This window comes from Saccopteryx leptura, chromosome 9, assembly GCF_036850995.1.
Source record: "Saccopteryx leptura isolate mSacLep1 chromosome 9, mSacLep1_pri_phased_curated, whole genome shotgun sequence".
NCBI lineage: Eukaryota > Metazoa > Chordata > Mammalia > Chiroptera > Emballonuridae > Saccopteryx > Saccopteryx leptura.
Window position 1 is genome coordinate 23,831,793 of NC_089511.1, and position 15,398 is coordinate 23,847,190.

The following is a 15,398-nucleotide window of genomic DNA, read 5'->3' on the forward strand; positions in this document are numbered from 1 at the left end:
GTGTGCGGAACATGTCACATGTCCAAACTACGCTGGTTAAGTGAATGGCAGGTAGCATAAGAGTGTGCATAAAATTCATATTTAAAAATTTTTTTTTAGTGAGACAGAGAGAGACAGGCAGGCAGGCAGGGACAGAGATGAGAAGTATCAACATGTAGTTGCGTTACTTTTAATTGTTCATTGATTGCTTCTCATACATGCCTTGACTGCAGGTGCGGGGGCTCCAGCTGAGCCAGTGACCCCTTGCTCAAGCCAGTGACCATGGCCTTCAAGCCAGCAATCTTTGGGCTCAAGCCAGTGACCATGATAGACATGATCCCACACTCAAGCCGGCGACTTTGGAGTTTCAAACCTGGGTCCTCAGCATCCCAAGTTGACAGTCTATCCACTGCACTACCACTAGTCAGGCTAGAATGTTTACATTTCTCAAAAGCAAAGTACGTTCATATATACAAAGAGAAGGCAGTATGTTGAATGTTCACCAAGCTACTGGCAATGGTGACCCCAGAGAAGTGGGGATGGAGAGGACTTGCACTTATATCTAGGTACACACCCAAATATATTTTTTAATGAGTACATATTAGTCTAATAACCAGAAAAATACAAATAAGTACAAATCAAGCTTAGTAAAATGTTTCATAATTATTTTATAATTTCTGAACATAATGAATGATGGGCATAACTCTAATTTATCTGTCCATACCCATACAAAGTATGAATTAAAGTAATCAATAAGTCCACTATTACAGATGAACAGCATAGCCAAGTTTTTACTTGGTCATTAACTTCCTTTCCAAACTGTGCTGCTCACCTCCAGGCATAATGTGACACACCAGGGATAAGAACCAATTCATTAGGCTGGGCATGTGTCAGAACATTGCCTGGTGTCTCTTGGATGCCATGACTGACTACCAAGTGCCTAAGCAGACAGCAACTGAGAGTGGAGAAGTCAGGCCTGGATCCTCAAAGGTGTCATGTACCCTTGCCAGACAAATCCCACTGAAGATTCACTGACTTCTCTGTTTCTCCCCCAATCTGAGGTTTACAAAAGTAGCCAAGATGCTCGCCCAGGGAGAAACAGAGATATCCTCTGGTACAGAGAACAGAAGTTAAAGGGATTATTTGGAACATCTCTAGATTTTAAGGAGCAGGAAGATGGCCCTAAGGGCAGGAGACATTGGGGACTGGTCTCCGACAGGGACAGGGTGGGGGACAGCTCACAAGCCTCTCTGCTGCCATTCCCCTCACTCCATCCATGCGATGGGCCTCACCCACACTCCACCTGTACCATTTCTTCAGGGGCTGGAGGCTGGTCCCAACACCCCTAGCCAGAAAACAGGAAGTTTCAAGATCCTGGGACCAGCAATTACCAATAGTGACCAGGTTATTATAAAAATGGGGGGAAAGGACTTAATTTTCCAAAATGCAAAATTTTCCTTCTACCTTTCCCTAATCATTTGCATAATTTTTGTCAAGTCCTAATGTTATTTAAAGTGAGGTAGGTAGTTCTCTCTATTCGTGCCTTCGTCTTTTGGTGACTATCCAGGCCGGTGCTGTGAAAGCACCAGTTCTGTGCAGGGAACGGTGGAGCCACTCAGTTAGCTATTTTCTCAATCTCGTCCAAATCATCCGTGTCCAGTCTCTCTATTTTCTTATCTGAGGGAGAAAAAGATTCAAGGAGAGATCAACATGAGGTTACCATGGAGACACACACCCAGGGAAGGGGCAGCAGGGCAGGGAGAGGAAACACACAGGTCTCCGCCCTGGCTGGGAAGGAGCCCTCCCTTTGGCCACATCCATCCTTCCTTTAACCCCAAAGGCTTCTGGTGCCTGAGAAAGGGACACTGACAGCACCAGCACGGCCAGAGGCCCCAAGGCCTGGCCAAGGGGGAACTGTCATTCGAGTCCCTGACACTGAACCCTCCAGGTGTGCTCTTTGAGAACTTCCATATTGTAGGGAAGGAGGGGAAGGTGGACAGACACAAAGCCTCTCTAGGGCCTTGGAAAACCTATCCTTCTCTCAGCCCCCGGGTCTGCCCCCGTAAGGAAAGGGCCCGGCAGAGGACACCCCCAGGGACTCACTAAAATGCTCCTGGATTCTGTTGAGGATGTTCATGCTGTGCTTGCTGTCGACCATGTTCACTGCCAGGCCCCTCTTGCCAAAGCGGCCAGTGCGCCAGATCCGGTGCAGGTAGGTCTCATTGTCCGGGTTCCCATCCTTGTCCATGGGAAGGTCAAAGTTGATGACAACAGACACCTGTTCTACATCGATACCTGCAGGAAGGAGAGGTGGAGGACAGTAAGGACGGGAGACAGAAATCACTGTTGCTCGCCCACAGGCCACATACACCAGCTTTGGGTGGGAGGAGTCTGGGTGGGCCCGCTCTGGAATTCAGGGACAAGAGGCACCTAACAGAACCCAGAGGAGTTCTATAGGTGCTAACGAATTTATGAAGTCAGTGTTCGAAACCCTGGGCTTGCCCAGTCAAGGCTCATATGGGAGTTCAGCAATGTCCAAGGAGAGTAGGTGCCATTCTAAACCAGTCAGTTCCTGTATGTTTCCTTCCACCAAGTCAGGACTCCAGACTTCTGTGAAAGTACTTATCTGCCGAGAGAATCTAGTCTCTCCTAGAAAAGAATGTCACCCCACCCCCACCCGGTCTCTCCTGAACCTCTGAGTTTGTCATATATGAGGATTTCTCTCGCTACCCCGAGTCTGGACAAGTTGTCTGCTCACCACGGGCACACACGTTGGTGGTCACCAGAACCTTCTCTTTGCCCTCTCGGAAGCGATCAATCACCGCAGCTCTCTGCTCCACCATCATCTCACCACTCAGCAGAGCCACCTGGTGGCCTTCTTTTGAGAGCTCTGCTGCCAGCCAACTGGCCGTTTTGCGGGTCTGAAACAAGAAAACATTTAAGAAATGAAGGTCCCTGAGAGAAAATTTTTGATCTGGAAGACTCTACCTGAAACTTAGCAGCTAAGGGTTAAATTTTCTAAAATTGTTAACATGATGGTGTACCAGGAAGTTATTATGTCACCTGGGTAGTAATCTTAGAAAAATATTTAACCTAAAAATAATCAGAAAGGGGCCTGACCAGTGCTTGCACAGTGGATAGAGCATCGACCTGGAACACTGAGGTCCTAGGTTCGAAACCCCAAGGTTGCTGGCTAAAGTGCAGGTTCACCAGATTGAGTGCAGGGTCGTAGGCTTGAGTGTAGGATCATCAATGTGATCCCAAGGTCACTGGCTTGAAACCAAAGGTTACTGGTTTGAGCAAGAGGTCACTAGTTCAGCTTGAGCCCCTGGGTCAAGACTTTTATGAGAAGCAATCAATGAACAACTAAAATGGCGCAACTAGAGCTGATGCTTCTCATCTCCCTCCCTTCCTATCTGTCTCTCAAAAATAAACACAAGATGGGGAAAATCTAAGAACTTGTACTTACTAGTCTAGATTCTTTAAGATGTCCATGTCATGAAAGATGAGAAAACTATTCTAGATTAAAGGAGTTTCAAGAGACATGAGCCACCTTGAGAGCAGGCTCATCTGGTTTGAGCAAAGCTCACCAGCTTGGACCCAAGGTCGCTGGCTCAAGCAAGGGGTTACTGGGTCTGCTGAAGGCCAGTGGTCAAGGCACATATGAAAAAGCAATCAATGAACAACTAAGGTGTTGCAACAAAAAACTGATGATTGATGCTTCTTATCTCTCTCCGTTCCTGTCTGTTTGTCCCTGTCCATCCCTCTCTCTGACTCTGTCTCTGTGTAAAAAAAAAAAAAAAAAAAGTCCTCATTTGTTAATAACAGTGCTAATGGTTGTTATTACTGCTGTTGAGTTTACATTGTTGAAATGTTATTGGGGTATATTTTATTAAATATTTTAACAGACCATTTGGTTCAGGATTTTTTTTTTTTTTTGCATTTTTCTGAAGCTGGAAACAGGGAGAGACAGTCAGACAGACTCCCGCATGCGCCCGACCGGGATCCACCCGGCACGCCCACCATGGGGCGACGCTCTGCCCACCAGGGGGCAATGCTCTGCCCATCCTGGGCGTCACCATGTTGCAACCAGAGCCACTCTAGCGCCTGAGGCAGAGGCCACAGAGCCATCCCCAGCGCCCGGGCCATCTTTGCTCCAACGGAGCCTTGGCTGCGGGAGGGGAAGAGAGAGACAGAGAGGAAGGCGCGGCGGAGGGGTGGAGAAGCAAATGGGCGCTTCTCCTGTGTGCCCTGGCCGGGAATTGAACCCGGGTCCTCCGCATGCTAGGCCGACGCTCTACCACTGAGCCAACCGGCCAGGGCCTTTTTTTCTTATTTTCCTCCTTAAAACCCTAGGTGCATCTTATGGTCAGGTGCGTCTTATGGAGTCAAAAATAGGGTATTTTATATTAACTTTGTAACCAAACATCTTGTTTAATTTCTTACAAATATCAGTTAATTATCCTGGGTTTTTCTAATGCATATATCACATACGAATAATATAAAAAACAAAGTGCTCAATGCTAATGCTTTGTATACCTCAGGACACTAAAGAGATACTGTCTCTTACATCTTCACAAACCGTTTCCTACCTGGCCACACAGAGGAAACCTGGTCCTCCCAGCACTAAGGTGGAGCTGGCTGAGAGGGAGGGGGCTGGACAACACCTTCCCATGGAGCTCCCGCCCCGGCAGGCCTGCTGCTGCTACTCACATGGCAGAAGATCATGGCTTGAGCAATGGTGATGGCCCCGTAGAGGTTACACAAGGCCTGGAACTTCTCGTCTCTGTTATTGCACAGGACGTAATACTGCTTGATGGTGTCCAATGTCTCCTCCTCACGCTTCAGTTTGATAATGTTTGGGTCTGGGACCACTTTCTGGGCAAATTTCCATACAGAGTCTTCAAAGGTGGCAGAGAAAAGCAGCATCTGGCAGTTCCTGGGCAGCATCCTGCAAGGGAAGGCCCAGGTATTTGGCATGACTGAGTTCTTCCCTGGAACAAAGAAGAGAAGCACAGCCTCCCCAGGCTTGGATGGTCTGCATCCCCAGGAAGGTGGCAAAGGCAGAGGAGCACTGTGGGGAAGATGCCGGAGCGCACATGGGCAGTGGCCCATCAACACATGCTTCTGAAGGATCTGAGGCAAAGAACCCAGCCGGAAAAAGAAGAAGAGTCGACTCGAACAGGAGGAGACACAGAGAAGAAGATTTTTACTTGTAGCTCAGGAGGCTGAGAAGTTCCTGACGGATCCAGAGTCCTACCTTTGGATGCGGATGCTCTGATCTTGGTAGCCCTGAGTAGCTATCATCACGTCAGCCTCATCTAGAACAAACACCTTGATCTTCTTGGGGTCAATGAACTTGAGCTTGGCACACCAGTCTAAGACAGTCCCAGGGGTGCCAATGACAATGTGCTCACTGATCTTCTGACCTCTGTCCACTGTGGAGACAAGATGTGTTCTGTGGGTATTTCCATGGCAAAACCAGCTTTGGAAATCAAAGCCTTGCCCATGAACTAGTAGAACAAGTTAAATCCAGATATCAAAACATGCAGGAGTGTTTTCCAAGTCTTTGGTTCTTCTGTTGTAAAGTGCACATAATGACAGCTACTTCACTGCATGTGCTCAGGGTTAAATCCTCACAGTGAAGCCTCAGTAAGTGTAACCCTTTCCTACCCTCTCCTATAATTCAACATCATCCAACTCTTGCTCTTTAGCATTACTCTTATTCTTTTCACACCATTCATTCGCTCATGGTTCACTGATTTCCTCCCAAATTGGTAATTTTTCATCCCAGGATCCCAGCCCAGTGATTTATTATTATTATTATTTTGCTTTGTTAAAAAGTCTAATTTTGTAGACAATTTCCCTAAGTACAAATTCTTTGATTTAAAAAACACATGAGCCCTGGCCGGTTTGCTCAGTGGTAGAGCGTCGGCCTGGCGTGCAGAAGTCCTGGGTTCGATTCCCGGCCAGGGCACACAGAAGAAGTGCCCATCTGCTTTTCCACCCCTCCCCCTCTCCTTCCTCTCTGTCTCTCTCTTCCCCTCCCGCAGCCAAGGCTCCATTGGAGCAAAAGTTGGCCCGGGTGCTGAGGATGGCTCCATGGCCTCTGCCTCAGGCACTAGAATGGCTCTGATTGCAGCAGAGCGACGCCCCAGATGGGGAGAGAATCGCCCCCTGGTGGGCATGCCGGGTGGATCCCGGTCAGGCACATGCGGGAGTCTGTCTGACTGCCTCCCCATTTCCAACTTCAGAAAAATACAAAAAACCCAAAAAAACAGAAAAAACCCCCATTAATCTGACCTGTGGTGGCACAGCAGATAAAGCAGACATAGAACGCTGAGGTCGCTGGTTCAAAACTCTGGGCTTGCCTGGTCAAGGCACATGTGGGAATTGATGCTTCCTGCTCCCCCCCTTCTCTCTCTCTCTCTCTCCTCTCCAAAATAAATAAAATCTTTAAAAGAAATTTTTAAATAAATAAAAAACACATTATTCTCAAACTATAGCTGATGTGAATTGAAACTAATAGAGCCATCTACCAAAATGACTAATGCATGTAGCTTTTGACCAATATTTCCACTATTAGGAATTAATCCTGTATATTCATTAATATGCCTAAAATTACATATTATAGCAAGGAGATACATTCATCAAAAATTAACTAGTTAGCCTGACCTGTGGTGGCACAGCGGATAAAGTGTCGACCTGGAACAGTTAGGTTGTCGGTTCAAAACCCTGGACTCTCCTGGTCAAGGCACATATGGGAGTCGATGCTTCCTGCTCCTCCCCCCTTCTTTCTCTCTCCCTCTCTCTCTCTCTCTTTCTCTCTCTCCTCTCTAAAATAAATAAAGTCTTTAAAAAAAAAACTGTAAAAAAAAATTTAATTAGCCTGACCTGTGACAGCACAGTGGATCAAGTGCCAACCTGGAATGCTGAGGACGCCGTTCAAATCCCTGGGCTTGCCTGGTCAAGGCACATATAGGAAGCAACTATTACAAACAGATGCTTCCAGCTTCTCCCCCTTCTTTCTCACTCTCCTCTCTCCAAAATTCCATTTTAAAAAATCAACTAATTAAGGAAACTATGACATACCCAATGGATAACACCAATAAAAGTATAAAACCATTTAGAAACTGATATAGAACAATCTCCAAAGTACTTTATTAAATATAAAAAAAATAGTTTCAGTTTGTATACAAAAAGGGGCAAAAATAATACATGTAATATATGTGCATGTGTGAGCGTACACATACATTACGTATTTACACACCCACACACTATACACACACATTATCACAGTGGTAGTCAACCTGGTCCCTACTGCCCACTAGTGGCCGTTCCAGTTTTCATGGTGGGTGGTAGCGGAGCAACCAAAGTATAAATAAAAAGATAGATTTAAGTATAGTAAGTTGTTTTTATAAAGATTTATCCTGCCAAACTTAGTGAAAATCCAACATAAAGTACTTGGTAAGTAATTATTATTATATGCTTTAACTTGCTGTAACTCTGCTTTATAAATTTTATAAAGTAAAGTTACTTCCCTACTTTTTAAATCACCATTACTGTGGAACCAGTGGGAGGTTAGAAAATTTTACTACTAACAGAGATACAAAAGTGGGCGGTAGGTACAAAACGCTGACTACTCCTGCATTATCAATTATCACTTAAATATAGCTTCAGAATATCTCTGGTAGAAGACATGAGAAATTGGTTATTTATTGATTTTAGAAAGGAAGGGAGAGAGAGAGAGAAAGAGGAACATTAATCTGTTCCTGTATGTGCCCTGACCAGGGATCAAACCAGCAACTTCTGGGCTTCAGGACGATGCTCTAACCAACCGAGCTATTTGACCATGGCATGAGAAACTAGTTAGTACTGGGGGCCTTTAGGAAGAAGAGTGGCTGGCTGGAAGAAATAAAAGTATCATATATCCTTTTCAATTTCAAACATACAAATGTCTTATTTATTTTAAAAACAAATAAAATACGCTCTGGCCCGATAGCTTGGTTGGTACCGTCTGCAGGAACAGACTGATGTTTCTGTTTGTCCATTCCTTTCTCTCTAAAATCAATAAACAGCCTGACCTGTGGTGGCGCAGTGGATAAAGCGTCGACCTGGAAATGCTGAGGTCGCCAGTTCGAAACCCTGGGCTTGCCTGGTCAAGGCACATATGGGAGTTGATGCTTCCAGCTCCTCCCCCCTTCTCTCTCTCTCTCTCTCTTTCTGTCTCTCCCTATCCTCTCTAAAATGAATAAATAAATAAATAAATAAAAAATAAAATCAATAAACAAAATAAAAAAACAAGAACAAGAATATAAAAACAAAATTTTAGAATTTGAGGGGAAAGGGCCTTTTAGTAGAAATTCATTAACTATCCCTTAGAAAAGTTTTAAATTAACTCTTAAACTCAGTAACTCTTTTTTTTTTTTTTTTTAGATTTTTGTTTATTCATTTTAGAGAGGAGAGAGAGAGGGGGACTGGAGGAGGAACAGGAAGCATCACCTTCCATATGTGCCTTGACCAGGAGAGCCCAGGGTTTTGAATTGAGAACCTCAGCATTCCAGGTCGACACTTTACCCACTTGAGCCACCACAGGTCAGGCTAAACCCATTTAACTCTTAAACCCACTGCCCATCAATCAAAATCAAAACGTTCAAAAATGATACATTCTATGAACACACAATAGATGTACAGAGGTGTGTTATAGAATTGGGTACCTGAAACCTATAAAATTGTGTTAACCAGTGTCACCCCAATAAAAAAGAAAAAGGATGTATTAGCCCTGGCCAGGTAGCTTAGTTGTTTAGAGCGACTTCCTGACTCACCAACAGTGCGGGTTCTATCCTCGTAAGGGCAACAAATGAAAGCATAAATAAGTGGAACAACTACTAATCATTGTTTCTCTTTCTCTCTTCCTCTCTCTAAAGTCATTCAATAACAAAATTTTAATGATACATTAAATATAGTTAATACACTATATTAATCTTTCACATGCAGTGAAGTCCCATGTTATTACAAAACAATCTAGAGAAAATATGTGCTGTCATAGGATTCTGGTATATTTCACTCAGGTGTACCCATCAGTTTGAGCAATCAAGTAAACACAAAAATGCCCACCCTAATTAATAATTTCTGGATAACTGCTTTGGTGCAAGCCAAAGCATGATGATCTTCTCCAGGAAAAGCTGCTTTGTGATTATGTGGTCAGCTGGCTGAACTAGACAGACAAACTATAGGAAATCAAGTTGGGATTTGAGAAACACTTTCTTGAAAATGAAAAAAGAATGCCTGTCTCTTTAATGAACACAATCAACTGTGCTGCCATCATATTAAGCTTTTAAAAGGAAATCAGAATTAGAATATTGAAAAACTTTCATGTGCCAGTGTAAATTTGAGAATTTCTCAATGTACATATAGACTCCTCTGATGAGTCTGGTAGGGATATTAATGCATGCAATTAAACAATGTTGTAGCCCTGGCTGGTTGGCTCGGTGATAAAGCGTCGGCCTGGCATGTGGATGTCCCAGGTTCAATTCCCAGTCAGGGCACACAGGAGAAGCGACCATTTGCTTCTCCACCCCTCCACCTCTCATCTCTTTCTTTCTTTCTTCTCCTCTCCTGCAGCCATGGCTCAATTGGAGTGAGTTGGCCCGGGTGCTGAGGATGGCTCCATGGCCTACCCCTCAGGTGCTAAGAAGAGCTCAGTTGCTGAGCAACCCCAAGCAACACCCCAGATAGGCAGAGCACCACCCCCTAGTAGGCTTGCCAGGTGGATCGGGTCCGCGTGGATCCCGGTCTGGGTGCATGCAGGAGTCTGTCTCTGCCTTCCCTTCTTTCACTGGGGAAAAAAAAGGAAACCAAAAATTTTGTGAGCTGCTGCCCTACGCAATTATAAACTGGTGGGTTAAAGGGATGTCTCTCTCCAACTTTTCTAGATAACCTTTTCTAGGTTTCCTAAAGTGATTGAAACAATGTACTGTGTACTCCCCACTGGGAGTATATGAGCATTCCAGTTCTGCATCTTTACCAATACTGGTTGTCAGATTTCTTCATTTTTGCCCATCTGAGAAGTGTATTGTGGTTTTAATTTACATTTTTCTGATGACTAATAAAACTTGTCTTTCCTGTTTACTGGCCATCTGAATTCCTTCTTTTGTGACATGTCAGTTCAACCAGACCTCTTGTCTATTCCATTAGACTGCTTCCTTTTTTTTCTTTTTCTTTTTTAGAAAGAGAGAGAGAGGGGAAAGGAGAGAGAGATGTATCAACTCACTACTCCACTTAGCTGTGCATCCCACTGATTGCTTTAAAAAAATTTTATTTTATTAATTTTTAGAGAGAGGAAGGGAGAGGAGGAGAGAGAAACCAGAACATCAGCCAGTTTCTATATGTGCCCTGACTGGGGATCGAACTGGCAACCTCTATGTTTCTGGATGAGGCTCTAACCATCCAAGTTATCTGGCCAGGGCCTATTCACTGCTTCTTATGCTGTATGTGCCTTGACCATGGATCAAACAGGCGACCCCAGACTCAGGCCTGTGACCTTGGCACTCAGGGTGGATGCTCTATCCCCTGTGCCACCACCAGTCAGGCACTTCTTTTCTCTCAATGATGGGTAGTTTGTTATATTCTGATAACTTTCTAATGACCCACTTTCTACCTGCCTCACCTCCCCATTATAAACCATATTCTCTACATTACATTCTGTGGAAGACATATAAGAAAGAACTGCTGGAAGATATTTCTTTTTTCCTTTCTTTTGAGAGAGAGGCAGGGAGAGACAGGAACATTGTGCTGCTCCTGTAGTGCCCTGCCCAGGAAATTGAACCAGCAACCTCTGCTCTGGGATGACACTCCAATCAACTAAGCTATCTGGCCAGGGCTTAATTTTTATTGATTTTTAGAGACAGAGAAGAAGGAAGACAGAGGGGAGGGGCAAGGAAAGCAGTTGTTCTTCCACTCAGTCGTGCATTTTTTGGTTGTTTTTCGTGTGTGCCCAGACCAAGAATCAAACCTCCAGCCTTGTTGTTTTGGGACTACGCTCTTAACTGACTGAGCTAATCGGCCAGTGTCGAGTATTTTTGATTTTAAGAAGACCAAGTGAGCTGTACATGCTCTTAGTTTACTCTAACTAAAGCTCTGCTCACTTTTTTTTTCTTTCTTTCTTTCTTTTTTTTATTTCTCTGAAGTTGGAAACGGGGAGGCAGTCAGACAGACTCCCGCATGTGCCCGGCCGGGATCCACCTTGCACGCCCACCAGGAGGCGATGCTCTGCCCATCTTGAGGCATCACTCTGCCGTAATCAGAGCCATTCCAGCGCCTGAGGCAAAGGCCACAGAGCCATCCTCAGTGCCCGGGAAATCGCTGCTCCAATGGAGCCTTGGCTGCGGGAGGGGAAGAGAGAGACAGAGAGGAAGGAGAGGGGGAGGGGTGGAGAAGCAGATGGGTGCTTCTCCTGTGTGCCCTGGCTGGGAATCGAACCCGAGGCTCCTGCACGCCAGGCCGATGCTCTATCACTGAGTCAACCAGCCAGGGCCAAGCTCTGCTCACTTTTTTTTTTTTTTTTTTGAAGCTGGAAACGGGGAGAGACAGTCAGACAGACTCCTGCATGCGCCCGACCGGGATCCACCCGGCACGCCCACCAGGGGCGACGCTCTGCCCATCAGGGGGCAATGCTCTGCCCCGCCGGGGCGTCGCTCTGTCGCGACCAGAGCCACTCTAGCGCCTGGGGCAGAGGCCAAGGAGCCATCCCCAGCGCCCGGGCCATCTTTGCTCCAATGGAGCCTTGGCTGCTGGAGGGGAAGAGAGAGACAGAGAGGAAGGAGGGGGCGGGTGGAGAAGCAAATGGGCGCCTCTCCTATGTGCCCTGGCCGGGAATCAAACCCGGGACTTCTGCACGCCAGGCCGACGCTCCACCGCTGAGCCAACCGGCCAGGGCCTCTAATCACTTTTAAAGAAAGGTATCTGACCTCTACCTATAATCCTCAGTGCTGCCACCCCTCTCTAGTAAGCAGCTTCCAGAACTCTGGATGCCAAATTCAAAACCCTGTCTTCTCAGTGAAGATCTCCAGGACCCAGCGCTTTTCTAATAAAGCAAAATCTTACTTTAAGAGTGAAGAGAGCTATTAACAAATTACAAAGTTATTAAATAGATTTGCTAAAAGTAATGCAGTTTGGGCTCTCAGGTCAGAATGAACCAGAGAGTTGAACAATCATCATCACATCTTCAACATTCAAACACCTAACCACCCTACCCTGCTCACTGCTTAGGTCTCACCCCTTTATACTCACATTTATTGCCTCGAACAGCATAAGCAAGCTTTAGTTCCGGGTGAAATTTGCCCATCTGCTCAATCACTTTTCCTGTTTGAAGCGCCAACTCATATGTTGGGGAGAGGCACAGGCACTGACAGGGAGAGATCATAAAGGATGAGTTGAGGAGACCTTTTAGTAACAGACAACAGGCTCTAAAGCAACAAGTATGCTGATGTAATTACCACTAGAACTGTGCGGGAACCACATCCTCTTTAACCAAGCCAACTTTTCAGCAGGCTGGGCAGATGCCTTCAAGCTATTATTTAAGGCTGCTTCTGAATGAATTCTACGTAGGTCCTGCTCTGCCTGAGCCACAGTTTGAGGCACAGGAAACATTCAGAACCCTCCAGGGGCACCCTCATCAATCCCCCAACAGATGGTGCTGCCCTTCCAAGGGCAGGCAAGTCAGGATGCCAGGATTCCCTAGCCTCACCTGGGGGTATCTCTCTGCTGGTTCCACTCGGCTGAGCATGGCCAGGACGAAGGCAGCTGTTTTACCAGTACCAGACTGAGACTGGGCAATCAGGTTCTGTGGGCTAGACCAAGGAAGAAGGGTGTGAAAATAATATTGGTTAACAATAAAAAAGGTGTCAAAATGTTTATTCTGGGTAGTAGGAATATAAATTTCCCCCCTTTAGTCTAGGTTTTCTGCATTGAGCACAATAATAAATTTTTTCTATATTGTTAAAAAAAAAAAAATACCCTGCTTATATATATAATGGAAAATACTGATTGTTTTAGATAGATTCATACCAAGAAATCCTCATTCTAGACGCTATCATAGCTAGTGCCCTAGTTTTGTATCCTAAAGGCCCCATGGAAATTAAGACTGCAAAATAAGATTTGTGCTGAGACAAATCCCCAAGGACACTTTCTGCTGAGCCATAATGAGCCTCTAGGACTCAGCTCCTGTGTGTTCCCTTTTTCCATCTTCATGAAAAATGTTAAGATACCAACTCAGATGCTTTAGGGCAATGTTCACATTTCACTTCATGTAATGTGAAATGTCATGAAAATAGGTGGCATTTCTGTCATTAAAAAAGAGAAATAGGCCCTGGCCGGTTGGCTCAGCGGTAGAGTGTCGGCCTGGCGTGCAGGGGACCCGGGTTCGATTCCCGGCCAGGGCACATAGGAGAAGCGCCCATTTGCTTCTCCACCCCCACCCCCTCCTTCCTCTCTGTCTCTCTCTTCCCCTCCTGCAGGCGAGGCTCCCTTGGAGCAAAGATGGCCCAGGCGCTGGGGATGGCTCCTTGGCCTCTGCCCCAGGCGCTAGAGTGGCTCTGGTCGAGGTAGAGCGACACCCTGGAGGGGCAGAGCATCGCCCCCTGGTGGGCAGAGCGTCACCCCTGGTGGGCGTGCCGGGTGGATCCCGGTTGGGCACATGCGGGAGTCTGTCTGACTGTCTCTCCCCGTTTCCAGCTTCAGAAAAATACCAAAAAAAAAAAAAAAGAGAGAGAGAAATAACAGCCTGACCAGGTGGTGGTGCAGTGGACAGAGCATTGGGACTGGGATGCAGAGGACCCAGGTTCAAAACCCCTAGGTCGCCGGCTTGAGCGTGGGATCATAGACATGAACCCATGGTTGCTAGCTGAAAAGTCGCTGGCTTGAGCCCAGGGTCGCTGGCTTGATCAAAGGGTCACTCGGTCTGGTATAGTCCCCCGGTCAAAGAACATATGAGGGAACAATCAATGAACAACTAAGGAGCCGCATGAAGAGTTGATGCTTCTCATCTCTCCCTTCCTGCCTGTCTGTCTGTCCCTGTCTGTCTCTCTGTCTCTGTCACACACACAGAAGGAAAATAATGAGACTGGAACAAAAATAGTTGCTACATAATACCATTTATCTAAGGTTTAAAAATATGTAAACTACTCTTTTCTTTATCTTTTTAAGGTGAGAGGAGGGGAGATAGTGAGGCAGACTCCCACATGCGCCTCAACCAGGATCCACCTGGCAATTCCATTTGGGGCCAATGCTCAAGTACTGAGCTATTTTTAGTGCCTGAGGCTGATGCGCTCCAACACAGCTATCATCAGTGCCGGGGTCATGCTCAAACCAACTGAGTCACTGGCCACGGGAAGAGAAGAGGGAGAGAATGGGAAGAGGAAGGGGAAGAAACAGACGGTTGCCATCTCCTCTGTGCCAGACTGGGAATTGAACCTGGACGTCCATAGGCCAGGCCGACGCTCTATCTACTGAGTCGCCTGCCAGGGCCTATAAACTACTCTTTAGATTCCTTTTTTTTTTTTAACAGAGACAGAGAGAGAATCAGAGAGAGGGACATATAGGAACAGAGAGGCAGGAACAAAGAGAGATGAGAAGCATCAATCATCAGTTTTTCATTGTGACACCTTAGTTGTTCATTGATTGCTTTCTCATATGTCTCTTGACTGTGGGCCTTCAGCAGACCTAGTAACCCCTTGCTCAAGCCAGTGACTTTGGGTCTAGTTTGAGCTTTTGCTCAAACAAGATGAGCCCGTGCTCAAACGGGCGACCTGAGAGTCTCGAACCTGGGTCCTCCATATCCCAATCCAACGCTCTATCCACTGCGCCACTACCCGGTCAGGCTAGATTCTTTTCTTTTTTTTTTTTTGTATTTTCTGAAGTTAGAAACGGGGAGGTGCCTGACCAGGCGGTGGCGCAGTGGATAGAACGTCGGACTGGGATGCCGAGGACCCAGGTTCGAGACCCCGAGGTCACCAGCTTGAGCGCGGGCTCATCTGTCTTGAGCAAAGAGTTCACCAGCTTAGACCCAAGGTCGCTGGCTCCAGCAGGGGGTTGCTCGGTCTGCTGAAGCCCCGCGGTCAAGGCACATGTGAGAAAGCAATCAATGAACAACTAAGAAGTTGCAACACGCAACGAGAAACTGATGATTGATGCTTCTCATCTCTCTCTGCTCCTGTCTGTCTGTCCCTGTCTATCTCTGCCTCTGTAAAAAAAAAAAAAAAAAAAAAAAGAAACGGGGAGGCAGTAAGACAGACACCCACATGCGCCCAACCGGGATCCACTCGGCACGCCCACCAGGGGGCGATGCTCTGCCCATCTGTGGCGTTGCTCTGTTGCAACCAGGGCCATTCTAGCGCCTGAGGCAGAGGCCACAGAGCCAT

The 15,398-nt window shown here is 46.3% G+C and overlaps 1 protein-coding gene and 1 non-coding gene across 3 annotated transcripts in view; both read right to left on the minus strand.

Moving 5' to 3' along the window:
- Positions 1 to 623: 623 nt before the first annotated feature.
- The window catches only part of DDX19A (DEAD-box helicase 19A), a 29,601-nt gene continuing 14,826 nt past the window's right edge, over positions 624 to 15,398 (minus strand). For both annotated transcript variants that reach the window (XM_066349428.1, XM_066349427.1), the window contains 7 exons: positions 12,728 to 12,830; positions 12,271 to 12,385; positions 5,240 to 5,417; positions 4,693 to 4,930; positions 2,738 to 2,900; positions 2,083 to 2,274; positions 624 to 1,656 (listed from right to left, as the gene is read on the minus strand). In XM_066349428.1, coding sequence (XP_066205525.1) covers positions 1,595 to 1,656; positions 2,083 to 2,274; positions 2,738 to 2,900; positions 4,693 to 4,930; positions 5,240 to 5,417; positions 12,271 to 12,385; positions 12,728 to 12,766 — 987 coding nt within the window. In that variant the 5' untranslated portion in view covers positions 12,767 to 12,830 and the 3' untranslated portion in view covers positions 624 to 1,594. The remainder of the gene's footprint in view (positions 1,657 to 2,082; positions 2,275 to 2,737; positions 2,901 to 4,692; positions 4,931 to 5,239; positions 5,418 to 12,270; positions 12,386 to 12,727; positions 12,831 to 15,398) is intronic.
- On the minus strand, positions 4,227 to 4,302 carry TRNAA-AGC (transfer RNA alanine (anticodon AGC)). Its single transcript has one exon. It is a non-coding gene; the product is annotated as a tRNA-Ala (tRNA).